Source organism: Nothobranchius furzeri, chromosome 14 (genome assembly GCF_043380555.1).
Source record: "Nothobranchius furzeri strain GRZ-AD chromosome 14, NfurGRZ-RIMD1, whole genome shotgun sequence".
NCBI lineage: Eukaryota > Metazoa > Chordata > Actinopteri > Cyprinodontiformes > Nothobranchiidae > Nothobranchius > Nothobranchius furzeri.
This window is the reverse complement of record NC_091754.1, coordinates 59,583,638-59,599,450: the sequence shown is the minus strand read 5'-3', so window position 1 is coordinate 59,599,450 and position 15,813 is coordinate 59,583,638. Positions and strand designations below refer to the sequence as shown.

General features: G+C 41.8%; 1 protein-coding gene across 2 annotated transcripts in view; it reads right to left on the bottom strand.

Moving 5' to 3' along the window:
- The window catches only part of pcxb (pyruvate carboxylase b), a 471,382-nt gene that overhangs the window by 421,214 nt on the left and 34,355 nt on the right, over positions 1-15,813 (bottom strand). For both annotated transcript variants that reach the window (XM_015952373.3, XM_015952374.3), the window contains exons 5-6: positions 13,126-13,291; positions 12,857-13,002 (exon numbers count right to left, since the gene is read on the bottom strand). In XM_015952373.3, the coding sequence (XP_015807859.3) occupies positions 12,857-13,002; positions 13,126-13,291 (312 nt within the window). The remainder of the gene's footprint in view (positions 1-12,856; positions 13,003-13,125; positions 13,292-15,813) is intronic.

Here is a 15,813-nt window from a genome sequence, read left to right as displayed (position 1 = left end):
GTTCAAACTGGCTGCTGGGTTGCAGCAGTTTAACCACTTTCTTTGAGATAGAACAACAAAATCCCACGTAATTACTGGGGCTGGTTCATTGGAGTTTTGGACAATTAAAATTACTCCCACCCACATTTTCTAAGTTAAACATCTCTTTTAACAATGGTAGTTGCTGCATCCTGCTTCAGTCCTCCCCCCTAGGTATCTGCAGGTTTAAGGGAGCCAAATTTAAGACTTTTTAAGACCTTTTTTAAAGCCACTTTGACCAAATTTAAGCTATTTTTAAAATTAAATTTAAGTTATAATTTCCAGCTATTGCCTGGAACCGGTGCTAACCACGTCGCGAATGTGGGATTAGCCATCCCGTTACCATTAAACTTGCACTTCCCCATGGCGCAAGCTCCCACTAGCTTAACCAGCTAATGTGCTCATCTAAAAATAGCCCCCTTTCACAACCAACTGAACGTGTACAGCTCCGCTTACGCCAACATCGTACACAAAAAATGCTGAACTAGAAATTCACGAAAATTTTATAGAAATAAAAGAATCTTGTTTATTGGGTCTTTGGTAATTTAAGACCTTTGGAAACTATTTAAGGATTATTTGTCATTTTTAAGGATTTTTAAGGCCTTAAATTTGGAAAAGCTAATTTAAGACTTTTGAAGGACCCGCGGATACCCTGCCTTCCCCCTGCTTCAGCCCTCTCCCCCCTCCCCCTGCACAGCAGCTGCAAACTCACTGATGCGCCTGCAGCCTCTCGGAGTTCCTGCTGCTCTAAACATTAAAATAATTATTTCATTTCCTGTTCCTCACTTCTGAATACCTTCAGTGGTGTCTGTTTGTTGCAACCACCAGGTACAAAAACTAACTTGTTTTTATTATTTTCTGTCCTGTCTCTGTTTATTATCTTCCAGCATCTCCTCTCAATCCTAAAGAAAAACTGCTACCTGGGTTCATATATATTCACCTCACGAGTTACCTTTGAACTGCAGTTGGACGCAGATGTCTGGAGCGCGTAAGGGGCTCGACACACGGGAGGCGACAAACGACCGCGATCACGTTTTGTTTGGCTGTGTCAGGTTGGAGGGAATTAAGGTTATTTAAGCGGTTCAGAGTTTAAAAAGTGGTAGATATGATGTTTCACAAGGTGCTGCTAGAGTTGTGTGAAATCTTACTTCTGATTTTACTATAAAACATAATAATAAACTTCTCCATGTTTGCTCAGAGATGTACGGAGCATCCTGTCCGCTCATTGGTCAGTGAATGAAACCTCCGTTGATTGGTCCTCGTCCGAGCGACAGCGATGAGAAGTTGAAAATATTTCAACTTTCTGAGATCGCGTCGCTGGGTCGCCTGTGCACGACACGTGCACAAGGGCAAAATTTCACACGCACGTTTTTTGCGTTTCGCTTAGTAGGAGGGAGAACCACGATTATCGCTTTGTCACGCATGTCTCATTGAAAATGAATGAAGGAGAGGCGATGTCGCCTCCCGTGTGTCGAGCCCATAAGAGCTCTGCACCTCTCAGCTCAAAATAATCCCTGGAGAGTCCACATGAATAACGTAATGTCAGTAGAACCAGGATCTTTTTTGGGCTCCCCTGGGTGTGTATGCTGAGGGCTTCCAGGGGAGCCCGTCATCCTTTGGGGTGAGCCGGGGTCCCTTCAGCTCACCCGTAATTCGAACCCTGCGTAGCACAAATTGGTCGTGTGAATTGCCGGATCCTAGCAGACAGTTGCCGGAATGGTCCTTTCAAAATAAGACAGCACCCGGATCTTGTTCCGACATGATCTGGCTCAAATTAAGCCCCGCCCCCACCCTAACCTTTACCCAGTATGTCAGTCTACATTTTCTGTTAAGCGTGTTAGCTGGTCTCAACGCGATTGATAAAAATTTTTCAACGATGAGAACGGGAGAAGGGACTCCCGGATGTCCTGCCGGGACAGACCCAGTTGGACACATCATGGACTCCTGGAAACAGTGGAACTTAATTTGTTCATCTCAGCTGTCTGTGGAGGACTCTGAAGACGTGTGGATATTCGTGGTGTTGGTGTCAGGTTTCCTGCTCATTGGCCTTGGAGGCTACTTGGCTTACCGGAAAATTAAAGAGCTGTCAAGGAATATTGGCCTGATCCCGGAGCTCAGAGATGGATTGCACCGCGCTGTGAATTCACAGACTCACATGATTGTCGAGATGAATCGCAAGCTTGGGACTTTGGCCGAGATTCATTCTTTGGCACAAAAGATGGATGCCATCAAGGAGAGAGCGGGCAAATCAGCACAGATCGGGACAGATTAACGTCTATTAATTGGGATTTTGAGAGGTTGAGGACCAACAAACTGTAAGACAGTCGGAGAGGAAATTATCTCTGTCTGGCCCCAAAACAATTTCTAATCGGAATCTGGCGTCCTTGGGCCTGCAAGGCTCCAACGAAAACTCCCCCCTCAGAAGATATGTGGAATGTGCCGTTGCTATGGCAACTCAACTCCGCCTGCTTTCCCAGCCTGGGCGGGACTGCGGGAAGGCCGCTGAAACGTCGAGGGTCACTGCAACCCTCCAACCCTAAATGCTCCCCCCCCCCTCCCCCCCCATCCACACTGAGGTGACATGCGCTGTTCATCGTGGCTGCAGAAGCTGAAGCTGGGAGAGTCCCAACCCACCACCCCACCTAGTGGACACTTATGTTGTGTTGTCTGAAGTCTGTTGCATATCTCTCTGTCTGAGGTGTTTTTTTTTTTTTTGCAGAGCAAAGTTGCCCTCCCTATGGAGGGTAACTCTGAAGTGCCTCTTTTTTTCCCTCCACCTGAACCAATCCTCATGTAACCCTCTTATCTCTATTAAGGTAGCGCTACTCAGGGTTGCGAATGACCACAGTCACCAATCCTTGTCATGTGTCTATGCCTATGTATGTCTGATCTCTGAATTGTGTGTACTGAAACTCTAATTTCCCTCTGGGATTAATAAAGTATCTTTGATTTGGTTTGAGAGGAATGACAAAAGGTGAAACAGAGCGTTGCATGCTCAAGCTGGTTACGGTTAGGATGGAGGTGAGGGGAAGGTTAAATTGCAAGAAGGTAAAGGTCACAATTCGGTCAAATGTCCATTTTACCGCGGGCGTCAGATACCGACGCGGCTCGTCACCTGCTGTCTTTTCTGAGGACTGCACCTTGTCGGTCATTATCACGTGACAGCAACTAGTCTATGAAAGTCATAAAAAGTCACTACAGAGCAGTGAAGTCGACTAGTTGATACAACCCCTATCCCCTATATTGTGATAAATATTGTATCGTCTCCCCTATATTGTGATATATAGTATCACTAGAATCTGGCCGATACAGACCCCTAGTGCCCTAATTAGAACACCTGTTTATGCATTAACTCAGTTATTTACAATCTATCTTTAACATTATTTCCTTTTCCCTGAAATTCTCATGTTGTCCACATTTCTTCTGACTCGTGCTTACAAGCCCTGAGGGAGTTGGAAGTCTACACATCGTCTCTGGTAGATCGCCACCCAACATGTTGAAGGTCATGGCTCAATCTGTGTTTGTCAGTCTGTGACATGCTGCCAGACCGCCCAGTCTAACGCTCAGGGGGAATAGACTGAGTCAACACCATGCTCCCTTCCCCTGAGCTTCAGGAGAATAAACTCAAACCCACCCTCAGCTGTCAGCTCGTAGCCGTGAGAAAAGATGCTCCTGGAGGTGAAATGATCAGGTTTCTAAGGCAACTAGACACGTCAGCGTTGCTTAAAGCTGACTCGTGTTTCTCTATAGCCGTCTTCCAAAAAGCTACTGCAATAACATTAAAGGAGACTGCAGATTTCACAGATTTCCCACAAACTTACAGTGCACTTAGCTTAAATGTCAGCACTTGTTTTACATCTGATCCAATTAAATAAAGGCCTTTTATGAGGAAGCTAAATTTTGCAGCAACAACAACTCACTTTAAGGCTTTAAATTTCAAACTGTGGCATTTTACTGAAATTACACATGCAGAATTCATAATTATGTACCATTAATCTAACTCTTTGATCATACTTCTTGCTCCAATTAGAGAACACACTTAATAAAAAAAAATCTTTTGCATAAACATGTAAAATTTGAAGCCTCTTCTCAACATGGCAGCTTGTACACCATGCACCAGGTCTTAAAGGTAACAAAATTTTTAACACAAAGTCTAAAGTCACCAATAGTGGACAAGAGTGTAGAAGCGGACCTTAGTTTTAGGGGTGACTGTTTAAGTCACTTTACTAATTCCTATTCATTTTTCAGACATTAAAGGTTTTTAAGCTGAAGAAAGGAACCAGTTAATTGACAAGTGACTTGGAAAAGGTTTCATTCACACCGAGTCACCGTCATTCCCAAAAAATAAATAGCCCCAGGTCACCTGAGCCACGTGCAGCAGGTCACATAGATAGCAGGTGTGTACGGTGGGCTCCAGTGTGACATTAAAATAATGCAACTAACAAACTTTTTGTTAGAAAAAACTGATTATCATTATTAAACTAATATCAATGTCTTGACTGTTAAACATTTGGTGTCTTATTAAACGGAGCTTCATCCTTTTCATTGGTTGATAGATACCAGGCTCCAGTAGGGCTAAAGCTTGGGTTATGTTTGACGCATTTACTTCCCGCTTGGTGATGCGGCTCGCGGATGGAACGCGCTTCACAACTTGCAGCGTTTATGGTTCATGCGGCTTGTCTCTGCGGTGAGCCAATATTCTCCCAAACTGTAGGGGGCAGCATGGAGCTCTACGGCATGCATCCAACACTACACCATAGTAGAAGTAGAAATTACTGTTGTTTACAACATGGCATTCCAGCATTTTTAACAGCGTCCTCGTCTTTTCCGACAGTGCGAGCTATTTCTCTCCAAGAATTATTAACAACATGTTGATCACGGTGATCTCTGGTAGCTGAATCATACAAATGTCTACTAGTTCTTACCGGTCCGCCATGTTTTTCCGCGTCCGACCGTCCGCGTGGTTAGAAAATTTCCTAGGTGCGCGGTGCGGAAAGTTTGGTCCGGTTGGAGGCGCGGTGGAGGGGCGTGGTTGTAAAAAAGACACAATTTTGCCGCGCAGAGCCGTGCGGACCTCGCAGACGCGTCCAGCATAAACCAACCTTTACAGGGAGGATGAACTTGCCTTGGAACAGACCTTTATCAGTAAACCTCCCTTGAGAAAGGCTAGCAATGGCTTTGTTGATTTAGGGTGCACCTGGAGAAAGTTTAGCCTCCTTTTACTGCTTTCCCGCCTGAGAGTCTAAGGAATGTCAAAATGTGTGTGCGTTAATCTTTGTGTGTGTGCTTAACGAATGCTTTCGGAGGACGTCAGTCTGAGAGAGCGAACTGAGACCCGTTGTTGGTGTGTATCTTTTCCTCTCCACTTTGCAAAGTCTAAATTGATTGTTTATGATTGGTATTGGTGTTGATTGATTACTATAACCCCCTGTGCTTTGAACTTTCCCTAAGGTAATCTTGGATTGATAACATTACCCAACACTTTTGTGTAAGATTTAAACTCTGGAAACAGCTGTAGTCAGGCGTGGAGGGAATTAAGCGGTTTTAAAAGTTTTCTAATCGATTTGTGCACCTGTCAAGTCCCAAATGACTGCAGAGTTTTAAAAGACAAAAAGTTGGAGAACACCATTTGTAATACTTTCACATCACTTCAGTCCGTCTGTCATTTTATTGTTTTTCTGCCACTAGAGCTTTCTTTGATGCGTGCTGCTCCCTCTTTCGCTTTCAGAAACGCATCAAAACAAGAAAACAAACGTTGGGAATGTGGCTGCCTCACTGATCAGTAAACACACGCATCCTGTCCTGTAACGTGTTGGGAACTTCTGAGCTCTCTCGCGTTTCAGCATACAAATGACCTGCCGGCTGGCCGTAACCAATGTGAAGCCAACCTACACATTGTCGGTGCGGGTCCCAACAGTACTGAAAAATCTTGTTGCAATCTCTTCACATCATATCTGCACGAGCTGCAGGAGCCCTGGTGACTCGAACGCACACCCGAAAATGTCAACAACTACTAATTAGGCTGTGCTTGGACTCAGAAAAGGTCGTTCTTCCCACTGGCTCATGACTCGGGACTCGGAGGCTTCATGACGACGCAGCACTGCCATTTCTTCAAGGGATCAGCGAATAAAGCCTAGCACCACTGTTTCTGACAAAACGCCGACCGGAACAAAGTGACCCGTGTCGTTTCTCATTGGGGCCGAGGGTTTATTTGGTGTTGCAGGGACACGAGGACCAAAACAAGTCGTCTTTAACAGGCCTGTACAAAATGAAATACTGACCTAATATTCTTTGTGATGTTCACAAACGTCTCCACATGCTGGACGTAGACATTTAGGAGAGATGGGGGGTTGTCTGTATTTGTGTAATTGCTATTTTAAAAGACGTTTTCATCTGCGGTCTGAAAACCGCCCTCGTGTTATCCGACAACCAGCTAATGTTCAGGTTTGACATGTTAGGACTTCAGGGACGTATCTGGGTAAAGTGTGTTTTTACAGCACTCTCGCTCTTAGAGATCAATAAGACAGGCACAAAAAGCAAACCTGCCATCAGGTTGACACTAAAAAAAATAAGACACTCTGCAGGCCTGAGGGGACTCATCGACACTCTGAGACACATATCTGTGACAGAACTGTCCCATAAACCAGTGGTTCCTAACCTGGGGGTCCCGACCCCCACAAGGGGGCGCCAAAGCCTCTCAGTGGGTCGCCAGGACCTCTGGGGGACCCGACCCCCACAAGGGGGCGCCAAAGCCTCTCAGTGGGTCGCCAGGACCTCTCCACTTTAAGGGGTTAAAACTTCATTAATTACTTGTTTATAGCCTACATTTTGCTCACTTTTTTTCATGAGTGAAAAGTTTACTGACATTAAGACAGGAAATAATTAGTACAGAAAAGGTAACACACTTTTAAGAACATTTTGCTCAGCTCACTGTTTTATTTTCAAGTGTCAAAAGTTCATTAAAGATAGGACTGGTTGATTAATCACAGCCTTTACAGTAAATAATCTAGTATAAACAGTAATATACACATTTAAGTACATTTTGCTCAGTGTATTATTTATGTGTCAAACATTTATTGAAAGGAATGATTGATTCATCAGTGTTTACAAGAAACAATGTGTTCAGAAAAGTAATACAAGCTGTCAAGCACATTATGCTCTGTTTGGTTTTGTTAATGACTTTGTTCTGTACTGGAGCCGACTATTACTGTTATCTATTGAATCAAAGCATATTAAAATGTGCTTGAACAATTTTATCATTTCTTAATAATGTTTGTAATGGAAGAGAGAATGGGAGGGGGTCGTCAAAAATTTTACTGGTAAAAAAACGGGGTCCCTTGAGAAAAAGGTTGGGAACCACTGCCATAAACAATACTTCATATCATCTTTATTGGTTTTATTTTGCCATTAGTCTGTTGTAAAGGTCTGCACTGGTCCGTTTTCGAATAATAACTCGTGGTTCGGAACGTTTTTCTCGGGAGGTAAAACAACCAGTCTTCAGTTTTACAAGCTTTCCTCAAAGGAGCACTTGGGCGGCACTTAACTCTGTTACAGCTTCAGTTTAAGTCATTCAACTGTGTTTAACAGTCTATAATCAGTTCATTTATCTGGTAAAATAAAAGCTAATCAGTCTCACCAACAAAACCAGAAATTGCTGTCGAAACATACCAATAGTCTGGTCAATAACTACGTTTAATGGGAATCCTGAAGCCGTGTTGCTCATCTAAACGTGGCAAAATACTCCCAAGTACACAGAGAGTATGGTTAGCACATAGGGATGTGAATCTTAGAGCAACTCACGATTTGATTTGATTCCGATTCTCTGGGTGTCGATTCGATTGAGAATTGAGTCTCGATTTAAATCAATTCACAATCAGTATTAACAAAGAGTGTCAGATCCAGGATGAACTACTTTGTTGTACAAGTTAGTTAAAGCTATGGGACATTTTTGTTTGACTTTAAACTGGTCATGCTCCAAAAATGCTAATTTACAAGTAGAGGTGCTGAAAAAAAATCGACTCGAGTCTGAATCGGGATTCTTATTTATAAAGATTCAGAATCAATTCACAAAGGTTCAGAATCGATTCCAGGAACTGAAATATTTGGCACGTTACAGGTCTGAGACGCACTTTTTTGATCTTTGTTAGGAGAGTCAGTACTCAGTTTACTTTTGTGGTCCCATAAATTGAGATGATTTATGTTTGAATCTGCTGATAAGAGGGCAATTGAATGTCATTTTTTCCATACTCATTAATTTGAGATATTCTCATTTATTTTCTAAGTTGATAAATGAGTACTCGGGATTACTCATGTAACTTGTTTCTACACATACTTGAAAAGTATTTGACCGTATTACTTTCAAAGCTACTGTTAGGTAACTACAGATTTGTTATATTTTACAAGGTAAGCAAAAATAAATGTTGCCTTTTGGTCAAAAGATTGTTTCTGTTTACAGTTTTAGAATCACTTTAGTTTACCTTGTAAATTAGCTTTTTTGGAGCATGACCAGTTTAAAGTCAAACAAAAATGTCCCATAGCTTTAACTAACTTGTACAACAAAGTAGTTCATCCTGGAACTGACACTCTTTGTTAACATTGATTGTGAATTGATTTAAATCGAGAATTGATTCTGAATCGAATAGACACCCAGAGAATCGGAATCAAATCAAATCGTGAGTTGCTCCAAGATTCACATCCCTATTTACAAGGTAAACTAAAGTGATTCTAAAACTGTAAACAGAAACAATCTTTTGACCAAAAGGCAACATTTATTTTTGCTTACCTTGTAAAATATAACACATCTGTAGCTACCTAACAGTAGAGGTGGGAAAAATGATCGATTCTAAGATGCATCACGATTCAGCCGTGCACGATTCCGCATCGATGCAGCAACGTGACATAATGAGATTCTCTCCCTATGTCTATGTCGGGGGTCGGCAACCGCGGCTCTGGAGCCGCATGCGGCTCTTCCATCCATCTGATGCGGCTCTCTGTGCTTATAAAATAATGAATGGATATTTAAATAAAATGCTTTATATTTTACTGCATTAATTTTACATCTGTATGCCAATTCTAAATGTAAAGATTGTCTGCGTAAACCTGAACAGGTCCAACCCGGTCTTACTGTGAGACCGGGTTGACGCGTCACGCTTGTGCGTAATCATAAAGGCGCATTCTGAGCTGACGAGGACGTGAGATTCTGGGATTCTCCTCAGCTCCTGGATGTGTCGCCACACTGGAGACAGGAACAAGCGCTATTCAGCCAAAGTTTCATAATCAGGGAACATTTTCTAAGTGACAAGTCTCGCTTCAGTCGGAGGAATCTTCCTGCATGCGCTCTGGTTCTGCGACGTGCTCCAAGCCCCTCTCCACATCTTCAGCTCGCTGTGCGCCGTACGTACGCGCTGACAGCGAGCTGTGCTGAGCTCAGTGTCCAGCTCAGATGGGAATCATTTAGCTACATCTGCGCGAAACGAATAAAGTGTCAGTTCGTCTGCATGCGTCGGGGTAGTTCTTTCTATTCTTTCTCCGTCAAAATAAACGGTTAAATACGGGAACTATCCGGTCAACACAACACAAGCCCTGCTTTTAACTGTTCTGTTTTCTTGTGAAAATTGTTGCAAAGAGATATAATTTAACCTGATTAACACCAGAGCCAGGCGCACTGCGCCGTTGTCTCCGTCACTGTAAATGAGGGAAAAACAAAATGATCGGATCCTTTTCTGACCTTCCCCACCTACAAAGTTTAATTACAACAATCAAACGTGACAGAGCCTGGATTTGTGTTCTGAACAGTCTAAACATGTTTTAAAAAGAAACGTATGACAAAAGTGGCACGTGCTCAGTAAAACCACCAACAGGGTGAAAAATATCAAAATACTGTAGGCAGAGACGGGCTACAACTTCTGGATCCACTTTATATAAATCGTTTTATTGATTATCGTCTTATGAAAGACAGCTTTGACGTACAAGAGCGACCGACCGGTACCGGCTGCTGTCTGAGGGTAGGCCCCGCCCACAACGCCGCGGCTGCTGCGGTGTTTTCTTTACTGTGGGAAACGGGTAATAATGGCTCTTTGATGGGAACAGGTTGCCGACTCCTGGTCTATGTCTATGCAGGAAAATAAAGTTTTGAGGTTTTATAATTACTTCTGGGGGCAGAGTTGCAATGACATGCGCACTGCGTTGCCCTAGCGCCAATTTAAAACAGAAAAGGCGGACAGGGATACAGGGCCAACATTACCAGTAATCAAAGATGTACCTGTTACATTTAAATCAGATGTCTGGGCTAATTTCTGTTTTGGGATCCTGGATGTGAAAGAATCACTTAACACAGTATTTGTTTACTATGTTTAAGTTCAGTAATATTCTATCTTAAAGCTGCTCTACTGAAAACATTATTTCTTATATTATTTAAGTAATTATAGGCAGCACACTTTAAACATTATTGCTCACTATAGTGAATAGATGAATGTTCTATTTTTCAGGGATTTCTAAATCAAAAAGAAATTGAAAACTATTCTACTGCTTTTATTAAGTAATGAAAATTTTTGTGTGAAGAATCGTGATGCATTTCAGACTCAAATCGAATCGTTAGGCAGATAATCGGAATCGGATCGAATCGTGAGGCAGGTAGAGATGCACACCACTACCTAACAGTAGCTTTCAAAGTAATACGGTCAAATACTTTTCAAGTATCTGTGGAAACAAGTTTAACATTTGAGTCCTCAACCTGTTTAAAAAAGTGCCTCAGATTTCTTACAAAGGAAAATGTGTTCTCTCATTATCTACAACTTAAAATAAATACATGAGTAATCCTGAGTACTCGTTTATCAACTTAGAAAATAAATGAGAATATCTCAAATTTCTGAGTACAGAAAAAATTACATTCAAGTGCCCTCTTATCAGCAGATTCAAACATAAATCATCTCAATTTAGGGGACCACAAAAGTAAACGGAGTACTGACTCTCCTAACAAAGATCAAAAAAGTGCATCTCAGACCTGTAACGTGCCAAATATTTCAGTTCTTGGAATCGATTCTGAACCTTTGTGAATCGATTCTGAATCTTTAAAAATAAGAATCCCGATTCAGACTTGAATCGATTTTTTTCAGCACCTCTATTAGCACATCAAACTAGCTTTTGCTTTTACCACAACACTCATGAAAGACTGGGTGACAGCCAACAGACCCTCATTTGACCAGTAGCCAGGTTTGAATTGTAGTGAAAGTAAGGAAGAGTATGGAAAAACACTCGCCACAGACTTCATTCTAGTTTTGAAAAAGAAAAGTGATCTGATCCCAAAATTTGGGTGCTTTTCGTACGTTGTGCACTAGTCTTGGGCGGTATACCGGTTCATACCGAAAACCGGTATTTATTTTGGGGATTATATGAATTTTTCACATACCGCTATACTGGTGAATGGCTTAGACTACGTACAGAACGTTCGTAGTAGGAAAGTGTTTCAGCGGGGACTCATTTCACTGCTACACAGAAACACCACAGCGTGGTGAAACCAAGAATGGCGGCTGGCGGGAGCTGTCACGGCGACATCAAAACTTCGAACGCAGAAGAATTTATTCCAAAAAGAGGAGCCACGTCTGTTGTTTGGAGGTTTTTGGGTTTAAAAGTTCGGACGTGGAACAAACAACTTTTATATGCTAATGCTGTCGAGCAACGTGGTAGCCGGAGGGGGTAATACCAGCAACTTGCTTCATCACCTCAGCCGAAAACACGTCTTGGATCACCGAGAATGTCTCAAGCTTCGATCTGCACCCTCCACCTCCAAGGCTAAAACAGCTAGTAGCAGTCGGAGTCAGACGTCCATTAAAGACACGTTCGCTAAAGGGACTGTTTATAAAAAAAGCAAGCGGTGGGTCGAGATAACCAACACAATGACGTTGGATGTTAAATCATAGAGATGGTTAACTGCACAGATTAAATGCAAAATGTGTTCAATAAAAATTGTTTATTTTGACTGCAATATTTTATCTTTCTAGTGGTTTTTTCTTAACTGCTTTCTTTTGACAAGGGTACTTTGAAGGGTTTCTGCGTTTACCTACCTGTGACTGGACATGGAAAAACTGGTATTCTGCACATGAAGGTAAAACGGGCTACTTAAGGCCAATCTAGTGCAGTAATTATTTTCTTATAAAAATAATCTGAGTAATCACGGCCTTGTGAAAAATACCGTCAAATACCGTAAAACCGATATAATTTTAAAAAATACCGTGATATGACATTTTTGCCATACCGCCCAGGCCTATTGTGCAGATAAAATATGGATATGATCAATATTAGACCATAGCCTTGGTCTAAATCTAGGATATGGAGAGTTACAACAGCTCTGAACACACTGTTGTGCTAGGATGAAAAACATTTCTCCTGAAAGTTTGTGTCATTTTAAAATAAAAATATGGGCCATAACCTTAACTTCTGTGTTGCCGACTGATCCCATTCATACAAATCTACAGAGCGCATCGTCTGTCGGACATCTTCCACACAAGGGCCAGGTAATAAAAATCCTCTCAACAGCGAGACGATTCGGAAAGACCGGGCTCTGGTCCGTCAGAGCACAGGAAGACATTTTCTAATCACGCTAACCTGATGGAAAAGACGGAGACGCCGTCATCGTGATCAGTCAGGCTCAGTGACAGACGAGCAAACACACCAGGTGAGTGGCAGCTGGAGATAAATCACCAGGTTGTAATTTCCAAGCAATTTGACTCTAAATCAAGCCATCCCAAAGTTAATGAGCAGGGAAAACAAAGTTTGACACTTTATCCTTTACGTGTCAACTACGAGCTGTTCCATCACATTTACCAAACACCGCTCTCACCTCATACTCTCTGACCACCCTCATGCCTCGACCGCCGCCTCCGTACGCAGCTTTGAAGATGATGGGGAAACCATACGTCTGGGCGAATGCCTGCGCCTCCTGCAGACTGGCGATGGGCGCGTCTGTCCCTGGGACCACAGGTACACCTATGCAGGACAGGAAAGGTCACAAATGTAACCTGTGGTCCACTAGTTACGCTCTAAAGGACTGGTTTAGTTACTGTCAAACTAAATATGGCATCTTCACACTATGGCAGGCGTTTCCTTTACCAGCACTGATGGCCAAAGAGCGAGCCTCCACCTTGTCTCCCATCTTCCGGACCGTTTCTGGGCTCGGTCCAACAAACATCACTCCTGCGTCTGCACAGGCCTGAGCGAAGTCTGCGCGCTCAGAGAGGAAACCGTAGCCAGGGTGGATAGCATCCACTTTGTTGTCCTGAGAAAACACACAAAAAAATAAAATCAGCATTAAAGCAGAGTCAAAATGAAACCATACAGGGCTTCAGCAGAACAAGAAGCTGAGCAGAACTTCTGGCGAGCCTTAATAGTTGAGTTCACATCACAACCAGAACAAAGTACTGATACGTAGGACTTTCATACTCAGAGCTACAACAGACCACTGTTTCTGCGTTTTCGTGTATCTAGTTGGGTGAATGGCCTCTGTTCAGACAAACTGCAGGCCATACGCTCCAACAGCTGGTCCAAAGAGTCTCTCTGGCATCTAAGAACTGCTCCGATCTCCAGAACTTTACAGTGGTTCAGGTCACATTATCCTACAAACCTTTACGCTACCATCAGTTTGACATTCACTGCTTTTTACGTGGACTTCTTTGGTTATTTCTTAATATTTCAGACACAAATCACGCAATGGTAAACCGACAGCAGCGTAAAGGTTCAGAAGTAAATAAAACTGATCAACTTCAGTCATCTGAGCCATTTTAGGATGTGATAACTGCTAGTCTGAGCTCTGCCAGGACTAGTGGTTATCCCATAAGTACTTCAGGACAAACACGGTTTATCCAACCAGAGGCTGTTAAGGAACCTCACGTTACTTTTCTATTTAACCAAAAGTCAGAAACTTTTATTTTGTATGCTTTCATTTTCAGTTCTTAAAGAAAACCGGTCATTTATAAAATTTTAAGGTAAACAAAAACAATCAAGATTTATGCATGCTTACAGACTTAACTGTAACTAATGGTAACTTACCATAGCTAATGGTAACTTTCTGTAACTAACGGTAACTTACCGTAACTGATGGCAACTTACTGTAACTAATGGTTGCTTACCATAACTAATGGTAACTAATGGTAACTGATAGTAACTGACAGTAACTTACGGTAACTGATGGTAACTTACCATAACTCATGGTAACTTACTGTAACTAATGTAACTGATGGTAATTTACCATGGCTAATGCAACGAATGGTAACTTACCATACCTAATGCAACTAATGGTAACTTACCGTAAATAATGTAACTAATGGTAACTTACCGTAAATAATGTAACTAATGGTAACTTACCGTAACTAATGGTAACTTTCTTTAACTAACGGTAACTTACCGTAACTGATGGCAACTAACCGTAACTAATGGTTGCTTACCATAACTAATGGTAACTGATGAAAACTGATGGCAACTTACTGTAACTAATGGTGACTTACCTTACCTAATGCAATTAATAACTTACTGTAACCAGTGGTTGGTTACTGTAACAAATGGTGACTTACCTAATGTAGCTAATGGTTACTTACTGTAACTAATGGTGACTTACCTTATCTAATGCAACTGAAGGTAACTTACTGTAACTACTGGTAACATAGTGACCAATGGTTACTTACTGTAACTAATGGTGACTTATCTTACCTTATTTAACTGAAGGTAACTTACTGTAACTAGTGGTAACTTACTGTAACTAATGTAAGTGATGGTAACTTACTGCAATTAATGGTGACTTACCTTACCTAATGTAACTGATGGTAACTTACCGTAACTAATGGTGACTTACCTTACCTAATGTAATTAATAACTTACTGTAACCAATGGTTACTTACTGTAACTAATGGTGACTTATCTTACCTTATTTAACTGAAGGTAACTTACTGTAACTAGTGGTAACTTACTGTAACTAATGTAACTGATGGTAACTTACCGTAACTAATGGTGACTTACCTTACCTAATGTAATTAATAACTTACTGTAACCAATGGTTATTTACTGTAACTAATGGTGACTTACCATAACTAATTACCGTATTGTAACTGATAGTAACTTATGGTAATTAAATGTAACTTACCATTGTAATGGTAACTGGAAACCAATTGTAACTAAATAATTAATGGTAACTGGTAGTAACTAATTGTAAAAAAATTTAACTTGTTGTTACTGATAGTAATAAGAGTTACAGAACACAAGGTTACAATCACCAAAAGTAATTATCAACCCAATAGAGACCATGCCTGAATACAAAGTACCTGAATATGTGTGTAAATGAACAGTAAATAGCATATAGTGGCTGCAGAAGCTAACAGATAGAGTCATCTCTGGATCAGTATGTGCCATCTGCTCAAGGCGGGATATAATTATGGGCCATCTTGTTGTTCTGGGAGCGATTGCTGCCAGGCCAGAGAAGGCCTGTTGCCACATAGATACCCACACCTCCACACCCACACACACATCCCCACACACACCCACACAGGTTCAAACACCTTCGTCCAAATGCAGGGAGACCTAACAGGTAGATGAAAAAGCAGACACACAGACACAAACACACACACACACTAGGAGGCGCGCACACACACATTCACAGAAGAACAGATGCTCAGAAGATCTCAGCCACACGAAGGAACCTTTTCACATCCAACAATTTGCAAAAACAGACAAAAAGGTATAAAAATACGATATTTGTCTAACAGAAAAAGTGGCAGTGTGAATGACGAGTACAAATACTCAGATTTTCAT